Raw genomic sequence first — 24,318 nt, 5'->3', positions numbered from 1 at the left:
GTCACTGTCATCTAACCCTATCTGCTCAGTAGTCAAGATTGCTGAGAAAACATTGATTTAATTGCACGGATTTTAGATACTGGCTTTCTCCTGCTGCAGTGTCTTCCCCTTCCCTGCCGTTACCATGCCTGTATGCTGTAAACTTACTACCTACAGTAGTAACCAAGCATTAGGGCACCAGTATAATTCATCAAAACTGCTTGTCTGATGTTCAAATTGCTTCAGAAACTTCTACACCTTCCTGACGTCAGAGTAAGGGGGCTGCCTACGAGAATTTCTGTAACTTTCTGAAAACCAACAAGCCAACAATCACCCACTTCACACAGTGAGTGGCCAGGTGTGGGGAGGTAAGAAACTCAGCAGGGTTTGAACTTCTCTGTCAAGTTCTCTTTTCTCAATTGTTACATTAGTGTTTCCATCACATTTTGACAGAAACACTAATGTGTTACAAACAAGTGCGACACTATTGATGCCTTCCAGGAGAGACTGTCTGGAAATGTGCACTTGTTATATTATATATCATATTTAAAGAGGAACTCCACACTAAATAAATTTTTTGCAGTATACATATAATCACATAGATTCTTGTTGGCATTTTGTTAATACAGGTGATTTTTCCACAATACACATATTGTGTGTAAAAAAGAAGAGAATATAAGTAATAGGCGGTATATTTTGTATATTTACTTACCCTGTGGTAGCACCTGCCACACCAAGTATTACTAATAGTGGAACACTGGCTGGTTGTGGCTCCAGTTTGTGCCCCTCACACATAGCTGCTGGTAATGTTAGCAAGACTTCACAAGTGCCGGTGGAGAGATGTCGTACATGAACATAAGATTTATTTCTATTCTGTTGCAGTTAACACAACACACAGGCCCACCAATAACTGTGTTACATTCATTTCTTAACATGTTGATCCAACTAACAGCGTGGATACTGATACTATCTCTTCCAGTCTGGCCATTCATAGCAATTTAACACCTTCCAAAGTAGTAGGAACATGTTATGAGCATAACCCGGTCCTTACCCCAAGGCCAACGAGCATGTCATTAACTACATTAGTTTGTGAGGTTACAGGTTATGTTAAAAAAAAAAACCCATTCCCAACCAGCAAATCCACTGTAGCATCTCCACTGTGTGGATGCTATCAAAGTATAGGGCAGTGGTCACCAACCTTTTTTCAAAAAAGATAAATACATTCATTTAATTGCCTCTGTGGACTCTTTAGTTCATGCAGTAGGCAACATTTGACCACTTACATTACTATTATGACTATTTTCATGTTGGGGAAACTAAGGCAGAGCATGGAATGAAAGACCCTCATCTCCACTATAAACATCTTCTATATAGATCGTCAACGTGAGGATGCTGACTTTTGCCTGGAACATGTAGTGTTAGCCTCATTGTTTAAGCAGACAGTCAGCTGGAAATCTTAAAAGCTCAACCTGGGAAATTTTCTCAACAAGCTAGTGGAGCTAATGTGAGCTTATCTAGCTAGCCAGCTCCAGCTGATAAACTTTCACAGTCATTTCAGTTGTCAAAATTGATGCAGAGTCTGCTTTTGTCTACCTAGTCTGAAATCAAGGACCCATTATTTCAAAAATTACTAAGAATTTTGAGTGGTGAATCAGCCCGTTATTATTGTAAACTGCATTAGTGCTGGGTGAGAATGGAAAGCTTGAAAGGCATAGCAACAGTAAGGGGGACAGGGCTTAGCAGATAACCAATTAACACCTCTTTGCATCTTCCTGTTTTTGCAATCTCACTCCAACCTCTGGTTGTCACTTCAAAATGTCTATATAATACAAGCATGGGCCTTCATCTGCTGTCAAACTTTCTTAAGTACACCAAAGTGATACTCTACCGATTCTTGGTAAATATTCACTGGAGGCTGGGGTTCATTTGCAGCCAGTTACTCACTGCTTAACATGCTGAAAGGCTTTCTGATCACCTACAGATGTAGGGAACACTGAGAAAGCATCACCTCACTCATAACATCATAGTGTTAATGACCTGAAGACTACAGCTTGTATTTAATATGATGCCTATTCTGTGTGACAGACTGTTCCTCGGGCAGTGTGAAAGAGAGAGGAGATTCAATTGGGGAAGCAACTGACCATGGAGTTATACATCCAGTTATTACCAATGCGTGAAAAGAAATGCTCATTCTATTTTTTTTTTTCTCTCTATAGGAGATCCATCCACGCACTGCATTTGAAGTGGGTTTTGATGTCAGCTTCATCTATTATGGATCGGGTGACATTTTTCTGATGACAGCCCCCCATACACCTAGATGCCTGGTATGCTCTTTTCCTGTCATTACCTCTGCTTTTTTCCCTTTACACTCTCTCTCTCAGTCCATTCTTTCGGCAGGAAAAGGTGCTGGAGTCAGAAAAGGGGGGAAAAAGTACACAGGACATATGGAATCAGACAGCAAGTCAAAATAGTTTATTATAGAACAGGATTCATAGTCGAGGCACTACCTCACATTTAGTATAGGCACTGAACTACTGCACTGGAGTCACAGCCACGACTCAATCTGAAAACCAAAGCCTGCCAGCCACACTGACGCTGGCTGAAGTTACATGTATAATACGTCATCACCCTGATTGACCTACAGCCAAATCAAGACACCAAAACAGTTTACATGAATGCTAAATTAAGTGAGCTGATGTAAATCTGTTTGCAACAAGCATGTAATCTGAATAAATGCTGAGATGTTTTCATCTTCCATAGATATTTTGAGTACAAAAATGTACAGTATGTTTTTTTATCTATTTCCTTAGAGGTGGTAATGCATGTAGGGCATTATTGTTCTGATCATTAACAAGGTAATCAATGGAAAATTAAGCTATATATGCATTATATTATTAGTAAGCTATTAACCAAAGTTATGCTGACATGTCCTGTACTGTATGTAGCTGATTGATTCCTGCTCCAACAACCTTAAACCCATCAATAGCCTTTTTGTTTAACCATTTTGAAAACCATTGATTGTGTCTTTTGGTGTGACAATGTGAGTGGCAGGCTTTGGTGAGGGGAGGCAGCCTTCCATGTGTACATTACACCATTCTTTAATTCTTAAAATAATTCAGTCCTGCTCGGGACTCTTTCATACATCCTTATACACTTCTTGTTCTCTTTTGTATATCTCATGGCAACCAACCGTTTAAGAACACACTGCAGTGTCACATTAATCTATTACAGTGACAACAACAACTACAACAATTATTATTATTATGATTACTATTATCATTATAATATGAATTATAATAACAAAAGTAATGCCAACATATACCCTTCTTTCACTCTCTTTGTCTGTGTGAACAGGTTATGGAAAAGAAACACTCCTCCTGCTGTAAACAGGGAGTAGCCTAGTCTTGTTTGTTCTTAGAGGGATTATCAAGTAGCATAAATTATGTTATAATAACTTTGTACATCAGTGATGCAGAATAAGCACCTCAAATTAGTACGATCAACAACATAGCATGGTGCCTCTTCTGTTTGCTGCTCAGTGATGCTTAACCTTTAAAGGTGGTGTGTAGAATTTAGTGACATCTACAACACGGACTTGGCAGAAATGGAATATAATATTCATAAGTATGATTTAATTAGTGTAAAACCACATGAAAATAAGAATTTATGATACACCTTATTGGCCCAGCTACAGTATGACCCCAGTCAAAATCAGTGAATGCACAAAATGTGTTTGGTTTAAAGGAATAGCCAAACATTTTAGGAACTACACTTATTCCCTTTCTTTTGAAAACTGAGAGAAGAAGATCAATACCTCTCTCATGTCTGTGCATTAGGTATGGTACTAGAGCCAGGAGTTTATTAGCTTAGTTTGGCATAAAGACTGAAAGCAGGAAGAAACAGCTAGCCTGCTGCATGTTGTTTGTCAAAAACTTGTAAAACTTTTATAACATCCCACATTTCTGTTTGTGTACGGATTAAAAAAACAAGATGCAACATGTTAATTTGTGAGCTTTAAGCTTTACTTTAGGTGCTGGTAGATGTGTTTTTCCTTCTCCTCACCCACAAAGCCCTTAATGGTCAGGCACCATCATATCTTAAAGAGCTCATAGTACCCTATTACCGCATTACGACACTGCACTCCCAGAATGCAGGCTTACTTGTTGTTCCTAGAGTCTCCAAAAGTAGAATGGGAGGTAGAGCCTTCAGCTATCAGGCTCCTCTCTTATGGAACCATCTTCCAGGTTTGATCTGGGGGGCAGACACCCTCTCTATGTTTAAGAGTATGCTTAAAACTTTCCTTTTTGATAAAGCTTATAGTTAGGGCCAGCCCAGGCTTGCCTTGGACCAGCCATTAGTTATGCTGCTATAGGCCTAGACTGCCGGGGGACCTCCCATGATGCACTGAGCTCCTCTCCTCCTCCCCCTTTCCATATGTACACATTCATGTACCATAAATGCATGTTACTAATGTGGCTTCTACATCGGAGTTTTTGTGCTTTCTGGATCATGGTCATGGACCCCCTAGTTACAAACGGTAGGCTTCCAAGGACCTGCTTGATGACCATGCCTGCTATTATTAGGGACCGAGCCCAAAAGGCCTTGCCTGAGGGTGAAGAGCCTATTGTTTTTCGTGTGTTTGTTTGTTTGTTTGTTTCTTTCTTTCTTTCTTTCTTTACTATTACAGGACTTAAACCCTAAATTTGACCCCCTAATCATGCTCAAAAACTCACCAAATTTGGCATGCACAGGTCTGGTGAAAAATTTGATAAAATGTAAAAATTAACCCCTAAAGTACCAAAATGTGCTCTCTAGTGCCACCTATGTAACAAAATGGCCACCACGGCCCATCAGAATGTCGTAGCGAGATCAAACCAAAACTCAATTATTCATCTCATCAAGACCTACAAATAATATGCTGACACCCCTGACCTAAATCCAACAGGAATTCCGCAATCAACCTTTCAAATAAGACTTTGCCCCAATTTTGGCCCCCAAACAAACGCTATCTCCTCCAAGGGCATTAATGGTATTGGCGTCATACTTTGATACATGACTTATGACACTGTGCTGAAAAAAAGTTGCAAAAACTTTGTAATAACTCGAACAGTTTGGATTTTATAAGCTCTGAAAGTTGCAGTGCCACATCACACCTCACAATGTAAAACAATGGGGAGGCAATCTATGGGCATGGAGTTTGTGTCAAACAGAGGCTTATGACGTCTAAACTATAAGTCTGACCACTTTCAAACCTGTATCAATGGATTCGCCACGAAATTTCCTACTAAAAAATTATTTTTAATGTAAGATTTGGCCAAAGTAATGGGATTTATGAGGAGATTTCACAAGAAGTGCTCTCTAAAATCCTCCTCTCCAGCTGTTCCTGGTGATGTCACTCCCTCAGTGCTATGAAACATTCCGCAATACACACTCATTATAAAATCACAGGAGGAGCAAAGAAATACTTCTAAAACTCACACTCTAATATCTCAAAAACAATAAAACATAGAAAAAACATGTAAATTCAAGATTTGTAGGTCAAAGTCTCGTGACTCATTTAAAGTTCAAATGAAGTCTGCATCTAAAACTATGTGGAAGCAGTAAATGTTCAAAAAGGTGTAGGTTCACTCACACTCTCCATTCAAATCAAACTTTGACCAGGTCATGTGGGTTAAAAGTCTTTCCTTTTCTAAAAATAGACTTGATAAAAATTAGGAAAATAATTTGTTTCACACACAAACTCATCAAGAGTTTTCAATTTACTAATTGAAATTCAAGTGAGTGGGCTCAAAACTTGCATGATTTTGATGACACAGGTGTGAGCAAGACAGACATGTCTCACCCTGCAGAAAATTCCCATCCTGTCAATCAATCTTTCAAAATAAAAACACACCACACTTGTAATAAATATCCCCAATTTTTAAAAAGCAAAATGATCTGATCCCGGTGGGCCAGAGTGCGAGGTCCCAACCAATGCTGCTTGCAGCTTTAATTATCATTGTTATTGTTGTCATTATGCTTCTCATGTCTCTCTCTCCCCTCTCCCCTTCCCTCCGTCTTTGTCTCTAAACCCAACCGGTCAGGGGAGATGGCCGCCCACCTAGAGCCGAGTTCTGCTTGAAGTTTCTTCCCATTAAAGGGTAGTTTTTCCTTGCCGCTGTCGCCAAGTGTTTGGTCATGGGGGATTGTTGTAAAATAAAGAGTACAGTGTAGAGCTGCTCTATGTGAAAAGTGACCTGAGATAACTTTCTTTTATGATTTTATAAATATAATTGAATTGAATTGAATTGAATTTTTGAACTTTGGAGAGAGCCAGGCTAGCTCTTTCCCCATGTTTCCAGTCTTTATGCTGAGCTATGCTAATCACCTATAGGCTCTCGCTCCATAGTTAGACAGACAGACATGAGAGTGGTATAGTGATATAATAAGCATGTTCCCAAATATGTCAACTATTCTTTTAAAAGATCTTCATATCTTGTTTGTTGGGAAATTTACATTTCCATAGTTACACAAAACAAACTAAATTAGAGATGGTCTCTCTTGGCTCTGTTATGTTTCAGTTTTAGTTATTGTGAATATTGTAATTTTGTTTAATTCTATAATTCTATTTTATCGTATTAAAATACAAGAAATGCATGTGACTGCCATTTAGCAAGTGAACATCACATGGTTTCAAGTTTGAACTTGTGGTTTGATCTGACCACATTTACATTTTTATGATGTTATTGTTTAAATGTTTAGAAAGTATTGATCTGATCTGATATAGGGTTGACTGAAACAGATTTTAGTTGTCTCTGTGAATGAGGTTTAATTGTAATAAACAAACAACAATGTGAAACTTAAAATAATTGTGTATTTTTTATATTACATTTTTTTCTGTTATCTATAGTTAATATATTATTTCAGTATACAGTATATGTTCTCAGTACCATTAAGCTGGGGTCATATCTCACTGTAGTTGTTGTTGGTGTCTATTGAGGGTTACCTCAGTGCTGTATGGGCTTGATTTTTTGTAAGTGCATAGTTTAAATTAGCAGAAGTTTCTGAGTATTTGACTGAAAGGGGTTATGTATGTCTTTCTACAACTTAATGTTCACACCATCATTTTAAGGATAAAAATACATGAGTGTAAAGTATTGTAACATAAAAAAATTAAAAGGATATATCTAATTTTTTAATTAGTGCTTCTCACACACTGCCTTACACTTCCCCATGCATGGTATCTAAGTGAGTCCTCCCTTGTGTTCATTTTTCTGTCTTATCACCTTCAGTATACATTTCATCCAGTTCAGTAAATTTCCCTAGTCACATTTGCACACACAGAGCACATGGCAATACCGATCCACTGAGACCACAAAGCAGTTCACCAGGTTTCTACCATGTAGGGAAACAGCACAGTACAGCAAGAGAGATCAGAACAGGAGCAGGATTCTGGGTTTTTGTTTCCCAAAATGTCTGTACAAACTAGTTTCATTTTAACACTCAGCAGCAGCTTTGAAGACTGGTGGTTCTCAAGGTGTATGTGTGGTGAGATGGTGATTTTGGTTGATTCACAGGATTAAAAAATAATCATTTGGTGCTGAAAATCAGTACTTTTTGAATTTTGCAGCTTGCAGGGGTTGAAAAACACTTAACAGATTCAAATATGAACAAAAAAGCCCACCATATATCTCTTTTGTGTTTCTTGTCATACCAAATACAACCTTTTTCTAGGCATTTAAACTGCGGGGTCATATATATCCTCAATCTCAAGATTATACAAACTGTGCATCTCATCTGACCAACATGGTGAGAATAAACAGATTTATATATTTTATATTTTTTTTAAAAATTGCTGCAACATCAGCCAAGCAAAGCTTTTGCAAGAGGAATACTGGAACACATAACTAGTAACAAACACTTTGGGAAACCCAGCTCAGATCTGGACAACACCATGACACATTTGTCACCTCACAACCTCAGTCCACAACACAAACAACTGGAGGTCAAAATAATGAACAAACATGAACAATAAACAAAATATTAATAATTAATAATCCTGAATACCTAATCCATAATAATCAAGGGGATTTTTATATTTTTTTTCAACTACACGTCCAAACAGGAAACAAAAATAACAACAAGAACACATGGGTATGCCAATGTAAGAGGAACACATTTATGCTACCTGCAGGTGTTGACACCGTTCCCTGTTGCCCAGGAAACTGTGTTCAAGTTTGCCCGCACAAAAAAAGATTTAAAAAAAATGTAGAGACTTTTCATAGTCAAAAATAAGACACAGTTCTGCATTGGATTCATAAAACAGTGTAAATTCATCATCTTCCACCCCCATCTTTGCACTGTGCTGAATGCACCCCTCATGTTTTGTCAGAACCTGAGACTGTGGGCCTTATTTTTGTGATTCAAGGCACAGAATGTGCCATGCACAGTGCACCTACACCAAAACAGGGCCCGGAATGTGTCTTGGACAAAAGGGTACATATTGTCTCTATAAATGTTTGAGAGGTAATGATACACAAGGCAACTTTTTGGGGCAATGCAATCCAGGTCTGTTTGCTCTAGATAATAAAAACATGCTTGAAATGAGTTTGCATTTATTTCCAGTCATTGCTCCATACTGTTAAAATTTTAGGGCACTTATTGTTTATAAAATTGCCCTGTGCCTCAGGTTCTGAAGATTTTTCAGCAGACTCAGTTTGAAAAATTTCACCTAAAAACTCATGCTAATTAAAACAAATTGATGCTCTCATCATGGGAAGTGGGTCCACAATACATTTTGGCTTTCAACTAGTCCTGTAAGAATACATTTACATACACATTTACATATGCTTGTGCATCATCTCCTCATGGCTTTCTAAAAAAGTACAGCCTATAATTAGCTTCTACCTGTACTGAAACATCCTGTCCTTACTGTTGTTCTGTATTTCTCAACCTGCTGTCGGAAACAGTAGGGATTTTACTCCAATGAGAAAACAGCCTGACATGTACGTCACATTAGGAGCCAGAAAAACTGATTTATGAGGCATCTTTTCTATTGAAAGAAAAATTCTAGATTTATGAGGCTAAAAACAATCTGACACTGACAGGGTCAGAGAGGAAGTCTGAGAATTTTTTTCTTTTAAATTGAAACTAAAGAAACCAGACAACCAAAAGAGAGAGCTAACTTTGGCAAAGTCCCAGAATTCCTTGGCTACTGTAGTGTGGCATGTAAACAGTATCAAGGAGCTGGAGAAACAGTGAGCCTGCAAAGGAGACATTGTATCTTCCAGAAAACTCACAAACACACAAGCATAATAACAATCGTGCTCACAACCACCCAGATGCAGTCACAATGGCACACAACTTTGCAAATCCCCTCAGCTCTACAGAGCTTTTTAGCCAGCCCCTTTTTTTGGTTTTACAGCCCACAAACTTAACTTTCTTAAACATTTACATCTGTGGCAGGGAGCAGCTGTTTGTAGTAGAACGCCTCTGATAAACCCACTGCACACTTCCTGCCCAGCAGTGTTGGGAAAGTTACTAATTTCATCAATTATTCATCATGTTACTCATTGAAAAGCAATACTTAACTAATTGTTCAACAGCAAAAGCATATAGTTATTCAGCCCAGCTCCGTAAAAGGTGCCTTTAAACAACCCCAAAGCTTTATTGTGACATCAAATTTTCTGTATTTAAAACATGTAGAAATACAAAATGGGACATTGTAGTTTAAAAAGCTGTTGTTTGGAGGTATTTACTGACCATCAATAGCTAGCATATAAACCAAGCTACTGGTGGCTAGTTAGCATTAAAATGAACATGATTATTGGACTTATATTTATCTAGTGGTCAGAAACGTGACTCAGAAATGAATGCCAATATTGTTCCATGTGTGTTGATGTCTTAATAGGCTAGCACATTTTCCATAACTTTATAAGGCAATGTCAGATGTATTTTCAGCTGTTCTTCTGCCCCCACGTGACCAATAATCATTTTAAAACATAATATATAATATCTAACAATTATCACCCAATTCTACACTTCCCCCAGCTCTATGGAGTGTATCTTACATTTTACTTTTTTGGTTCAGTCTTTTCACTCTCATCAGTGTGTATTTTTAGCCTAATTTTCTCAGGAGTTGGTGGAGCTAAATAGCTAAACTGAAAGTGAATATTGGGATTATATTCATTAGGTGGCCAGAAAGTCGATACTGAATTAATGCTCATGTGTAATTTGGCAAATTTGGTTTGCTAACAAGTTTGCCATAACACTAAAGAAGTAATAATATGCCAATGCTGTGTTTACAGTTTGTTTCTGCTGCCCCAAAGTGGCCAAAAAAATCAGTTAATGCAACTTTACAATTCAGTGTGGTAAGGTTGCTGCCAATTTTCTGCAGTGGCCAAATGTGGTACTGCAACACAAAACATCCCCTGTGACACCATGAAAGATGCACCTGTATATCTGTAAAAACACTACAAATGGCACAGAAGGCCAATTATTTATTTTTGTATAAAAATAAACCATAACATTTTTTAACTTTTTGGATAAATGTGTGGCCAATTGCCAAACCATATCCACTTCTCTGAAAAAAATATACATGTGGTAGTGCACACACACAAACACACACACACACAAACACACACACACACCCATGCACTACTTGGATGGAGTAGAGGACCACAGTCCCCAACCAGCAGAGCTGTTTACTAACAAAATGATGTCTGTATTCTCGCCAAGCTTATGTGGTTCTTGCCAGATAGAACTGAGTGAGTGTGAGTGAGTGAAACTGCATGCCTGCAAGCATTTTTTCAGGCATGTAGGTCTGTGTTTGGCTCTGTGTACAAGGACTTTAAAGGATTGTGTGTGGGTGTTTGTGCGTGTGTGCATGTGTACATATGTGATGAGTGTGTGGCTTGTACCCAACACACTCAATTAGGTGCACACAATGCAGCACCAGAAATAACCAACTGTCATATGTGCTCCAACAGCATCTTATGCTCTCTCACAGCAATAGATGTCTGACTCTGTTAACAAGGTCTGCCAGGGTGCAGACCAGAAAAATGTATGAAATGGAGCAAGTGACAGTGAAAACGACATGTGCTTGTGTGTTTGTGTGAGTGTGTGAAACAATGCTTGTCTTGAGGGCCGGAGATAGCTCTCTTAACTTGTGCTTATCTGTGTCTCTAACTAATCGACAGAACTTGTCTCTCTCTTTCTCTCTATGTATGAATAAATATTATAAAGTCTATTTAAATAGAGGTTTCCGTTTTGGGGCACACAATGGTTCAGTTCTGTTCACGCAGCACATAGGATGTTGCTCTTCATGCACCTGCAACATTTATTCGGGTATTCAAAATAGTTTGACTGCATCAAATGACAGCCATCGCTAAATGATGCACTATGCAATTACAGTCTCTACTTTTAAAATTTGTTATAGTTGTAAAATAGACTATTCTGGTTTTAACTTTCCAGTTTCTTCCCTCCTGTGAGTTTCACATCCATTTGTCATTTTGTTTCACACCCCATCTTTAATCATCTAGCCACCAAATAAATTAAAATAAACTTGAAATTTTACAAGAGCAAATATCATTACTTGTATTCTCCAGACAGCAAGGAAGAGGAATAGGGCAATTAAGCTGTCCAATCACCCATTAATGCAGATTTCAGTAAAAGTGCAACTTAGTACACTCCCTCAGTTATCATGGAAACCTGGCTTTTCATAATATATAGATTCAATATTTGTGAAGTTTTATAACAGATTATCTCAATAAACAGTTTTAGTTTAGACTGAAGCCCATGATTCTTTGTTATACCATCAACTGTTACAAATGTGTTACAATACATTCATTCAGAGTGGAGAAGCTGATGACTGGTCTCTTGAGGTGCAGATTCAAAAATGCTACCAATATAGTAGGAACAGACCTCAACAGAATAGCTGCTGGATAAGAAAGACCAATGGAGGCTGCACAGTAACATATTTCACTGGGTTATTCCTGTTTCCTGCGCCCCACACAGGTCACTGAATCTGTCACAGATCATTCTGCACTGCAGCTCCCCTCCATTATCTCTCCTCCGCAACTCCTGTACACAAAGCTATAGTGGTTTCAAATCAGGCTATATTAAGATGATGAAGCCTCAACTCAGTCCAAAAAATTTGCCACCAAAAATCTGTCTTTTGAGTATCAAGTATTTACCAATGTAGGTTTGGAGGGGGGCTATGAAAGGTTTGTAGCAGCTGTAGTCAACTTGGATTCACAGTAGTGATAATAGATTCCAATAGATCAAAGAAACTTGTGTCATGACATATCTACATGTCTACGAAAACTCCCACAGCATAATCCACTGCAATTGATTTGTATGTTCAGTATGTTTCACTTTAGCTTTTTCACAACACAACTAACAGTGTAAGGCAGTGACACATTATTTAGTAACATGTTACAGTAATGTGATTTTTCCAGTCTCAAGTAGTGTAGAGGATTACACTGATAGTGTATCAGTTTGTATTAGTTTGGTCTCATGCATTCAATGGACAGAGTGGACAGGGAGGTGTTAGCTTGGTGGCTCCACTTACCTCCAAAGTTGTCTTATTCACATGTCGTGTGTTCTTACCTAGCTTGCTCATGTTAGCAACTGGTTAACTCATATTCAGAATCACCTTATTTTGTTCAGAGTTGGAGTGGCTTCACTGAGAGGACTGAACTTCTGGAGTGCTGTGGGCAGTCACCAGGGGCTAGCGCTAAACTGGCTGTTGAAAATCAGTTAATACCTCCAAATTGTGGAGGTTTTTGAGTTGTTTAAAGGCAACTTTGACAGAGCTGGGATGAGTAACAAATGTAATGTAATGAGTAATGAAACTGAAAGTGATGAATTACTTTTTCAAAGATTAATATGTAATATGTAGTTGATTACATTTTCAACTAACTTGCCCAACTTATAGCTAAATACACCACCTTTGTGTCATACTATCACTTCGAAGATCAACCAGAAGTAGCATATTTAGCAATTTACAGGCAAAGCAATGATTGCTTGGCACATACTGAATATGATGAACAACGGAGCAGATTAAGCTGAAGAATTGGGAAAGTTTCTCTAGATGATTTGATATGTTTTTACACATTTTTTGCAGAGACACTGGGTCACAATTGGAGTACTTTGTAATGGCTATGAATCCAAGCTAAGTAGAGCTGCTAGCCTCCATAAAGAAGAAAACTACAAACTTTTCAAAAACACTTTTCATGTCTAGAGCAGATTATTAATTCATAATCAAAAGACAGTGGAGGTGGAATATTCTTTTAAACAGACAAGTCTATCATATATGGTTATGCTAATAGGCAGCAACTGTGATCATGGTAGCCTACACTACACTAGGGTTAGGGTTAATCATAATCATAACTAATAATAAAAATGAAAACTAATCTGTACATAATGTATGTTTTTGTCCGATTGTATAAATTCCTAAAACCTAAAGAGTAACAAAATTGCTTCAAAATGTTGCCCAGGTATCATTGACTTAAGATGCTCTTTCCATTTTATCCATCATCTGCCTGACATCAAGTTGAGGTAAAGAATACAGTGTACTGCTATCAATCATAAAACTCAAGGGAAATACAACATGTCAGGAAGCTGATGTTGAAATTATTATTTATCTGTTCAGATGCTTCAGTGCAGCAGGGATGAGTAACTCTGCATTCACTCCACGAGCAACTGTATCCATGGCTACAGTATGAAGAACCATTTGATCTTGGTGATTGATTGCTTCGGTGCTAATGTTGTAGCAGAACTAGATAGATGTGTAGCAAAGTGAGGTGCCGACAAGTTTGACTGCAGTGAAGTTTTCTGCAACTAGAAACAAAGGACACGCACTGGCTGTCGTCAACATCAGCCGACGTTTCACTGGTTGTAGAAAAATGGATGGACTTCTGACTAGCAGTTGCTTGCGATGTAAACGCATGTTAAGGGCCACTGATGTTGACACCATGGTAGCAGTTGCTAGCAGTGCTAACTTTCACACATACACAACTAAAACAGAAGAACCAAAAGGGACATTCACATTCCCAGAACGTCATTGTCTGAAACTGAACAAAGTGTTGTAGAGACACAAATATGGCCCTATGTTCCTTTAATATCCAGAAAAGTACCCTGCTTTTATTCAGAAAAATGCTTAACAGTTCAAAGGCGTGTTGTTTCTTTAGACACTATGTGTGTCTGTTTTTTGTCTTCCTCTGATAGAAAAGCTGTCAGTTTTCTGTCCTTTCCACAGCAGTCTGCTTGACGTCCTTAATTTTGCATTTGTCCAGCTCCGTCTGAAAACTGTCTCTACAGCTCCCATTTTAAAAAATGCTTGATGAATGTGGAAAAGAGTTGTCTACATCTCAGTATAGAAGAGGAATCCATCAGTTGGACACAAAGGTAGAAAAGTATCTGAGTGTGGATGATTTCATCTGTGGAACCAATTCATGTGTTTTTGTCTGTGTTCACGCACATACATGAATAAAATATTAATGCCAGTTTGCATTGATTCCTGTGTGTGTGTTTGGCTGTGTGCATGTGTCACACTGTTTCCTGCAAGCAGAGGGCTTCCAGAGCATTACTGGGTCCCTGGGCAACTCCGCCAATGACAAAGAGCATGCTGGTTGTCTGCATGAGTGCAGAGGAGCAGCGTGCAGTGGGCATAGGTGCCACATACTCCCAGCGCCGTTTCACTGGGTTGTAGCTCTCCACTGTACCAAGCGGCGATGGCTCGTTACCTGCAAAATGGATGGTAAGATGTCAGAATCAAACAGCAGTAATGTTTCTAAAGCAGCATTAGACAGGACTTAAATTCAGTCTGGAAAACAATTGAAAACAGACAAATTAAAAGCTTGATAGAGTTATGTTCCCTTCTTTTTATGGACTATGGAAGCAAGTAATGTCCATAAAGATTTCAATCTTATGAGCAACTAAATACTAATGATTGTGAAATTTAATCACTGCTGAATAATGAATGTTGAAATTTAAATACCAATTTAAAATTAAATTAAATGTACATCAATGAAATACTTTGCTTTACTAAACCATCAGGCTCGATTGCTCATCCTTGATGTAACAGATGTTCTGGAGGCCTGAACTTCATATCGTAAATTTTTGTGTCGGAATCTCACAAAGCCAATTTGAGCAATTGTATTTTTGACGTTGACTTAAACTTTTGGATCCAAAGTTAGCTTTTTGAATTTGCACAATTTGAATATAGTGTTTGAAGACTGGGTGTTTGAATTTGTTTGAATTTTAACAAATTTTCAATTGACAATTGAAACTTTCAAACTACAAACTACATACATTGAGATGGATGGTTTTCAAGGTAAAATATTTCAAAACTGTAAATTAAATGGTATTTAAACTTCAGCATTCAATAATCATTACATTTGAAAATAAGGTATTGAGTTGCTCATAAGATTAAAATTATTTGCCTTTATAGAAGACACACATACTATATACACATCATTAAAATCTGACTCTTTCAGATTACAGCATGAATGTGTGCTCATCACACCTCTCATTAGTGATTTTTCTTCTAACATTTTGCTTAAAGTGACATATCACCTCCAGGGCAGATGTGACATGCACATGCATCACTGGAGCTTTGAGGGTGCAATGAACTCATTAAATGTGAACACAAAGCAAACATACACACAAGTTGACACGCTCTAAATCCAAGATAACACCTCCCACAGAAATGTGATGAAGAATCTCACCCTGCTATCATAAATAAGCTAAAATAGTTTAAGAATATCAATACCAGTCTTTTACTGTAAAGAAGCTGTGTTATAGCACAGTATGTGGTAAAATAAATAAGGGACTTGTTTTACTAAGATTATGTAAACAGTTGTGGCACAGCATATAAAATTAGTAGACGGAATTAAAATAAACTGCTGGCAACAACACAAAATTCACAAATATCTGCACTGTGAAACTGGCAAACTGTGGGGGGTCCAGAAGTGGGTCTGTCTGATCCTTCACAACATTTTGGAGGACACATTGATGTTATTTTTGTAAGGCACTCAGAAAGTGGAGACTTGTTAGCCTAGCTATAATGTGAAAGACGGTGCTTGTAGTGATTAACCAACAGAGAATTATCACACGACCCTGCAGCTCCCCTCAGTTTTACTTTCTTTCAGCTCATTGTTTTGGTTTTACATCCCGCACCTTTATTGTTTTGTCTCAGTCTCTCTGCTCTGTTCAGCAAGATGTAAGAGGGAGCTGTTTTCAGCAAAACATAATATGAGAAACCCACTGTACGCTAACTTCTAGCGTTTAGCATTTAGCAGCTAAAGAGCCAGATATTTCCCTCAGGAGTTGGTGGAGACCCAAGACAGAGCTAAAAGAGAGTGAATATTGGACTCACATTCACCAGGTGGCCAGAAACATGACTCCAAGTGAATGCTAATGTTGCTCAGTGTCTGCTGGATGTGTAAATAGAAAAATGTGTTTTGCGGCTTGTTGCGTTGCCCCCAAGAGGCCCAAACAAAATGAATTAATGCAGGTTTAGATGTGAAAAATATAGTCTATATATATTTGACACACAAAGCAAATAGATTAATGCATGAAAAAATGAATAAATGATCTAAAAACTTATAAAAGGTTATTTGGCCAAGTAAAAAAAAGATTTCACAGTTAAAATGTTTCAATATTATCTCAACTTTACACAACTAATCATACAGAATCTATGTTTGGTGCTAAGTGCTCATGTGTCTTCCATATCATCAACCATCAATAAAACAGGTTTCTTTATTTGGAATTCTTTTTCTGACTTTCACTGCTCATACTAACTAGCCAGGTTTTATAGGTAAAAGCAAAAAAATCCAAAACAATCTATATCTTATTGTGAAAATCTCCTGGATGTTTGGTTAAATTGCTGTTTTCTCACGATTTAGAAATGCAAAGTAAAACAAAACAGATTCATTTATATGCAAATGTTGAACAGTGTTAAATAAATGTATATTACTGGATTGAGTGTTTGCTCCAAAAAAGACTGACACCAGGAGGTTTTCAACAAAATAACAATCAGTCAAAATTATAAAACCAGACAGCCTAGCTTTAATTTCATCTACGACATGATAAGTCTCACCAAGGATTCTTCTCCTTTCTGAGCTCTGCTGTGATCTTCTTTTCCTTTCTTTGCTCTGTGTTTCTCTTTCCCTCCCCCCAATCTCCCTCCCTTTCACCTCAGGTGCAATGCTCACTGTCATTATGCATCAGCCAGCACTAAGTTGTTGCCGTTTCCATGGAGACCCACATCACAGCGAGTTCTCAAATGATATGGACTGGTGAGTGTATTGTGTGTGTGTGTGTGTGAGCACGCGCGCGCATGTGTGTGTCTATCTGTCTGTCTTATGAAGACTATTATCATCATTTTGTTGGAAGAACAAAGTGACAGTGCCGAGTCGTCCTTTTCAAAGCAATCTGGGCCTGCTCAGGCCTCAGCTCCTTTATCATTTTTTATGAAGACACACATATCCACACCCATGACTGCGCACACACACACACACACACACACACACACACAAACACACACACAGAGCACAGAAACGTATTCCTAGCTGCTCTTGGTGCTCAAAGGCTTCCTGTCGTTGCTTTGGTTCTCAGCCCACAGACGTCACGTCCATTAAGCTCCTGTGCTCTCCTTTTCCTCCATCCTTCTTTGCTAATATCTCGTTTTTCCTTTTGTCATTCTTTATTAAGTTACTTGTCCTTTAAAAAAATCCTCATCTTATTCCTCTCATAATTTCTATTTTCTTATCTAAGTCTCTAATTCTTTCTTAGAGACTATTTTCTTCTACTTTATAGCTCTTTAACTCTACCCTCTTTCTGCTGCTCTGTTCACTACGATTCTCCTCTCTTCTTTACTAACCTTCCTTCTCTCAATTCCCCTGATCTCATTTTGGCTTCACTTTTTCCTCCTTGATGCTTTTCCTCTTAAATTGTCTTCCTTTCTTCTGTTCTTCTTCTTCTGTCACCCCTCCAACTCTCAACCTCTGTTGCTTTGTCTTCTCTTCTCTTCTCTTGTTCTTTCCCTCCTCTAGAGATAGCTTTCCTTTTTCCTCTTCTCACCTCCTCATTGTTCATCCTCATGCACACAGCCACACCCATACAGCACATACAGTGCACCGATTTAACCTTTATCCATGTGAGCCTGGTGCTTCATGCAAACATTTAGGTTACACATCAAATTAAAACTGTTGCATCTCATCATTATATGATGATCAGTCTTTTCAAGATGTTATTTCTGTTGATAAACTGTTGTAATTCATTTTAGCCACTATTCCTGAACCTGTACCTTCCTCTACTTCTGTTACTGATTTCCTACAATTGCCAGGATGCCTTTTAGAATCTTACTGGGAGAGCAATAACTACAGTGATACTAACAGCAAAAGTTTTCATCAAAGAAAGAAATGACCATTATGCATTTCACTCAAAACACAAAAGCTATGCTCCAAATCCAGACTACAGTACATGCTACTCCTTAGAGGGTTTCTGGCATGTAGTGTGTTCAAACTGGAAAAGTGTTCTGTTGATGGATATTATTCTCCAACAATGCAATGCACAAAAGAAATGAAGGAGCTGCTCACAGCTGGAAAAAATTAAAACTTTAACTGTGGATGGTCGTGAAAAAGCTCAGGAACACCTCAGGAGAAAAATACATTTTTGGAAAAATATATTGCTGTCTCTTTGTTAAAGGGGCACTCCACTGATTTTATATATAAGGCTCAGTTTACTCATTAGAAGGAGTACTGCTTAGTATGCAAAACAATTGTACAGCATGCTGTCTTCATGGCTCTGGTGTTGCTAAATTCAGAGAAAATGTCAAGTCAAAATCATCAGGGTTATCTTGGCCTAGGCTTAGAGACTACAAATTTGTACTGAATAGTCTGCATTATATAGCCTACTGGAATAGCATTTTTGGATCTTAACTCATACTAGGAATTAAAAATCATAATTAACTCAGATAACTCAGCCTCTGCCTTATGCAGTATGATAAATAGGTTTTTCAGTATGTCACTTGATTGTCCCCGAATTTTGTGGAAGTACAATATTAAATCACTGGAGTATGCCTTTATGTTTAATTGGCAGTATAATTCTAAAGTTGCAGTTTGATTGATGTCTGAGGGTGCAAATATTGTATAATTTCCGGTTAGTATACAATTATTGCATATTTCATTTTCTTGTATGCTAACTGCAAAAACAGTATATTGTATAGATTGGTATGTAAGCCTATTGTGTGCAATTATCGCCCAGTGCCAGATAAGCAGGTATAGATAATGGATGGATAGATGTATGCAGTTAGTATAGATTTAAGACATGTTTTGTGGCTGCAATCTCTGCTGGTCTATTGAGACTACCAGCTGCGAAGAAACAGGTGTCTCTTCTTTGTCTTTGAAAGGCTTTCTTCCTGGAAGTTTTTTGAGCCTGACATTAGCTCTTATTGTTTAATTCCAAGGCACTGACATCAAAACTGACCATTGCTGTTGATTTTTGGATTGCGATTATTGACAAAATTTTCATCTTGTGGGATATTACTACTTTCATGCTCCATCAAGATTATTTACCATGTGGCTTTGAAGCTTGGTATCCTCATTTTTTTCCCTTTTGAGATAATGCTACTCATCTACTGTCATGTGTTACAGTGAAGCCTCAGAGTCAAAGATATACGTGAGATCTGCCATCGGTGAAAAGGTAAAACTAGGAACAGGCCTTAATAATATTGAGACCTAGAAGACTAGACATCACACACAGCCATTTCCACTGACACAAGACTGAATCTGGATGTCATATTTGGATGGAGATACAAGGGCAAGAACTATAAATTTTCAAAGAAAGCTGGAGATGAGTTAACCAAATTAGAGTGAGTACATGTGAATTGTGGCTTTCCACCAAGATCTGATGAATTGGTAATACAATAATTCTCATTCAGTGTGCACCACATTGTTTTACCTATTTCCTCACCATATTTGGACATTTAAAAAAAAATCTCATGCTACATGATGTCAATGGTTCTCACAATAATCTGTAACTGTCTTGGTCAAACATGGTCTGATCTGTCTGATCATAACTTTAATTGTCTTCACAATGTGTGTCCCCAGCCCTCAGTCCACCAACTGAATAATTTTAACTTTAGCAGATTTAGCGTGTTAGCATGCAAACATTAACTAATTAGCACTAAACACAAAGTACAGCTGAGGCTGATGGGAATGTCATAAGTTTATCTCTTGTAAATTTCATGGCATTTCATCTAATGTAGGGTTTTTCCGTTAGCCCGAGTTGGTCCGCTTTAGCTGCTCTGTGCCAAGCTAACCTGTGATGAAAAGCATTTCCACTAAAGCTTCACAGCAGGGGATAACGGTGGCGAGCTAAGCTGCTGCAGTCCTGCTCGCTAACCCCCATTCTCCTCCTCAAACAAGCGGTGTGTTGCGAGTCTCAACTGATGTGTCTGTGCTTGAGACCAGAGAGAAAGCTATGTTTTTAAAAGTCTCTCTGTGTTCAGCTCTCATTACTTTTGGAGCTTCAAAAAATTTTTTGTGGTTTGAAGTTTAGTTTCTCTCCTGTGATCTTGTTTGCACTTTCAGATGTCTGCCTTATTGTACTGTTTCCTGATTGCTTTCAGCTGTATCAGAGCAACTGCGATAAAAAACATTTCTTTGACTTTTGTTGCTTCATATTTAAAGCTTTTAAATGACAAAATAAGGGGAGCCATTAATTGTGAAGAATTTATAGGAAATAAAACGTGTTTATAACTGAATTAGCGGTGCTGTTCTTCATTAAAAATTGGTTGAAACAACAAGATCTGGAGATATTTGGATCTATTAGTTCACTGGATCAGTTAGAAATAATGCAGGGAAGAATAGTACAAGCAGAAATAGCCACAGTGAGATGTTTGATGAAGAGCTGCAGACAGAAATGGGAGTTTCTCCTAGTAAGAATTGTATTGCAGATATCCAGAGTGTTTATTCTGGATATCCAAAATGTAATTGTGGATATCTGAAATTGAAAGACCAATACACATGAATGGCAAAAGTGACAGCACTAAAGAAGCTAACAGAAGAATTTTTTTTGAAAACAAGAAGAAAACTTAAAGGATCCTTGCTGGGTGGGTGTTCCACAACGGTCAGTGTTAGGTCCTCTATTATTTAGCCTATATATTAATGATCTCCCTCAACAGTGTCATAATGTACGACTACAAATGTATACAGATGACACCGATGTGTACACACATGTAAAAACAGCTGAGTTAGCTGCTGCTAAGCTAACAATTGCATTGGAAAGGATCAGACATTGGTTTGATCAATCATGTCTGAGTCTAAATGTAAACAAGACAAAAGGTATGTTTTTCTCTAAAACTATGGTACAACCTCCTAATGCTGATATTTTCATCAAAGGTGAAAAAAATTGACATAGTTACTGATTTTAAATATCTTGGTGTGACACTAGATCCAAATTTGAACTTTAAGAAACAAGTTTAAGTTTAAAGTTTAAAGAAGTTAAAGTTTAAAAAATGGTTACAACCATAAAGTACAACTTAGCAAATTTTAAACATATTAGAAACTGTCTCTCTTTGGAGGCAGCCAAGATATGCATGCTATGATTCTTTCCCATATGTCTTATTGCATCACATGTTGGTGGCAGGCTGGAGAAACAGCCATAAAACCTCTTGAGTCCTTATACAAACAAACTCTAAAAGCTCTGGACAAAAAAACAATATATTTCCATCACTGTAGGGTACTGGATAAATACAATTTACTGAGCTTTGACAATTTTATATTATTCTCAAATTTGTGCCTAGTTTATAAAATTTTAAATGGTTTGTCCCCTCCTCCAGTATGTGACTTTGTGTATACTTGCTCAGTAAGTTTTATTAGATCCTCCAGATGCAAATTAGCTTCGAGCAAACTCCGGTGCAGTGCATCTTTAATGTTTAATACTGCACACTGTCCCAATCAATAAATCCAATCAAGACAACAGGCTCATACTGCATTTTCTACAAACAGCACACCTCCAACAGGTAACAATTTCTTTTACCTTGCCGTACTGTGTAATGGAAAAACAGACGCAGCATGCCAGCCTGAAAACAATGGCAAAGCACCAATAGTTGTTGAGATATTTCCCTCTGAACCACAAATGATGAACCTCATGGTGGTGCTAGAGGTTAAAGATTCAACAAAGTCATTAGGATTTATCCTCTTGGGACCATGAATGTCTGCACCAAATTTCATAGCAATCCATCAAATAGTTCTTGAGACAATTCAGTCTGGACCAAAGTGGTGAACTGACCGGCAGACAGACCGACACCATGCTGCTAGCATGCCTAAAAACCAGGTGTTCTCTGAAAAGTAATAGCTGTTTTAAAATACAAAAAGTCTTACACAACATTTCATACACTCCATGAGGCTTGATTCATTTTATCTGCTGCAGTCTGTATCTTTTGCAGCTCAAGTGTCATTTGTATCCTTTCCTTTTCAGTGCTATTCTTTCTGAAACTGTCAAGGGTTTCTTTTCTGTCTATTATGTTTTTCTGTTCACCCTTTTCTGGCCTCCTCTTGCTCCTGTTTTCAGACAGTGAGACAATAGCACAGCACTTTAGGTCAAACGGAAGCCACAACAAACCTGTGGTGGAGTTTGTGGTAATGTTTGATCTCCTCTCTAAAATGCCCTCTTTACAGCACTTATCATATTTTATCAGGCAGCATACAGCAGACAGATTGTGCAGTACTCATCCTTGATCTCTTGTGGGCATCCTCCAGTTCTTTTCAATTAATGCTTGTATAAGAAAGATACTGTATGACTGTAAGTGCTGCTCAATGCCGTCATCATGATTCACTACAGCACGATAAGAGATAGCTGTACACTTGCTGACAGCACTCTGGTTAGGGACAAAATGACTGGACACCACTGGTGCAAGTTTGGATCTCTAGTAGGAGTCCTCATAAATGGCCTAAATGTTCCTACCTAGTTTATTAAGTAGACTTGTAAGAACAATAACTGAGAAACTGAGAGTGCTTTAAACTAAGAGAAAGGGATGAATTACCCCTTTGCCATCTATGACATAATTTTTCATGAATGAACTGACTCTTTTTGTCATCATTTGGTTGACAGGTGATCAGTGTGAGTCTGATGGTGATTATTTGAATTACATGTAATTAACCGCTGAATAAATTTGGGTCTGAAGAGCACATTTATGCCTGGATTAATCATTTTTTTTGTTTGTTTTTCCAATTTTTGGGGAGGTCAATTTATGCCTTTAGAGATGATGACAGGAAATAAGTGGAGAGTAAAATGGGGAATGACATGCAACAAAGGTCCTTAGTTGGACGTGAACTGGGAATGTTGTGGCTCATGCTCTGTGCCTTAAAGGCCCTGCACACCTACGGTAAACCCACACAGTTGTTTTCACTTAAATTTGGCTAATTAGACCTCTTTTCAGCACTGTGGACATGACTCTGGCCCAATCCCAAACCAGTGCCTACCCACTACCACTTCACCACCAAGTGTTACTCCAAATCAAGTTACAGTTACAGCTGTGGAGGGTACTTCTAATGAAGGGGGAGGGTATAAATGAATAGCCAAATTAGGGGATGCCCTTGCCACACTACCAGAACAAGGAAGCAGCCACCAACATGGCAACCGATAGATGATATGCTTGCACTGTTTCACAGTTTATGAGAATGAGATATGAGGTAAATTTGACATATTTTATTAATTTTTATGTAGGCTATGCATATATACAGGCATTTGTGGATTTGCTACAAGTCAAGTGACCTTAGGGACAAAGTGATATTCTCCTCATTTTTGTTTTATCTTTTCACAACACACATTCTGAGATTTTGTATGAGACTGTTAAGTTAGTGTAAGGGAAACAAAGGTACAAAGGTGTGCATGATCTAAAATACTTGACAAAGTAGAAAGATGGAACTCTTACATGCTCTTACAACTTTTATACTAGTACAACAAAATAAGAGAATTAAATGTGGACTTTTGAACATTAGATCTCTGTCATCTAAAGCCGTATTAGTAAACGATATAATCTCAGATCATCATATTGTTTTATTTTGTCTTACTGAAACCTTGCTGTGTCATGAAGAATATGTCAGCCTAAATGAATCCACTCCCCCCAGTCATATTAATACTCACATTCCTCGAGACACTGGCCGAGGAGGTGGCGTTGCAGCCATTTTCAACTCAAGCCTAATCATCAACCCTAGACCTAAATTTAATTATAACTCATTCAAAAGCCTTGTTCTTAATATCTCTTACCCAACCTGGAAAATTTTACAGCCAGTTCTATGTGTTATAGTGTACCGTCCTCCTGGTCCATACTCTGAATTCCTATCT

General features: G+C 38.0%; 1 protein-coding gene across 1 annotated transcript in view; it reads right to left on the bottom strand.

The window, feature by feature from the left end:
- Positions 1-2,436: 2,436 nt before the first annotated feature.
- The window catches only part of LOC137184063 (kelch domain-containing protein 8B-like), a 225,932-nt gene continuing 204,050 nt past the window's right edge, over positions 2,437-24,318 (bottom strand). Inside the window, exon 6 of the mRNA XM_067591386.1 lies at positions 2,437-14,705. Coding sequence (XP_067447487.1) covers positions 14,509-14,705 — 197 coding nt within the window. The 3' untranslated portion in view covers positions 2,437-14,508. The remainder of the gene's footprint in view (positions 14,706-24,318) is intronic.

This window comes from Thunnus thynnus, chromosome 6 (assembly GCF_963924715.1).
Source record: "Thunnus thynnus chromosome 6, fThuThy2.1, whole genome shotgun sequence".
In the NCBI taxonomy this organism is placed as follows: domain Eukaryota; kingdom Metazoa; phylum Chordata; class Actinopteri; order Scombriformes; family Scombridae; genus Thunnus; species Thunnus thynnus.
The sequence above is the reverse complement of the archived record's forward strand: the minus strand, read 5'-3'. Positions and strand labels throughout refer to the sequence as shown.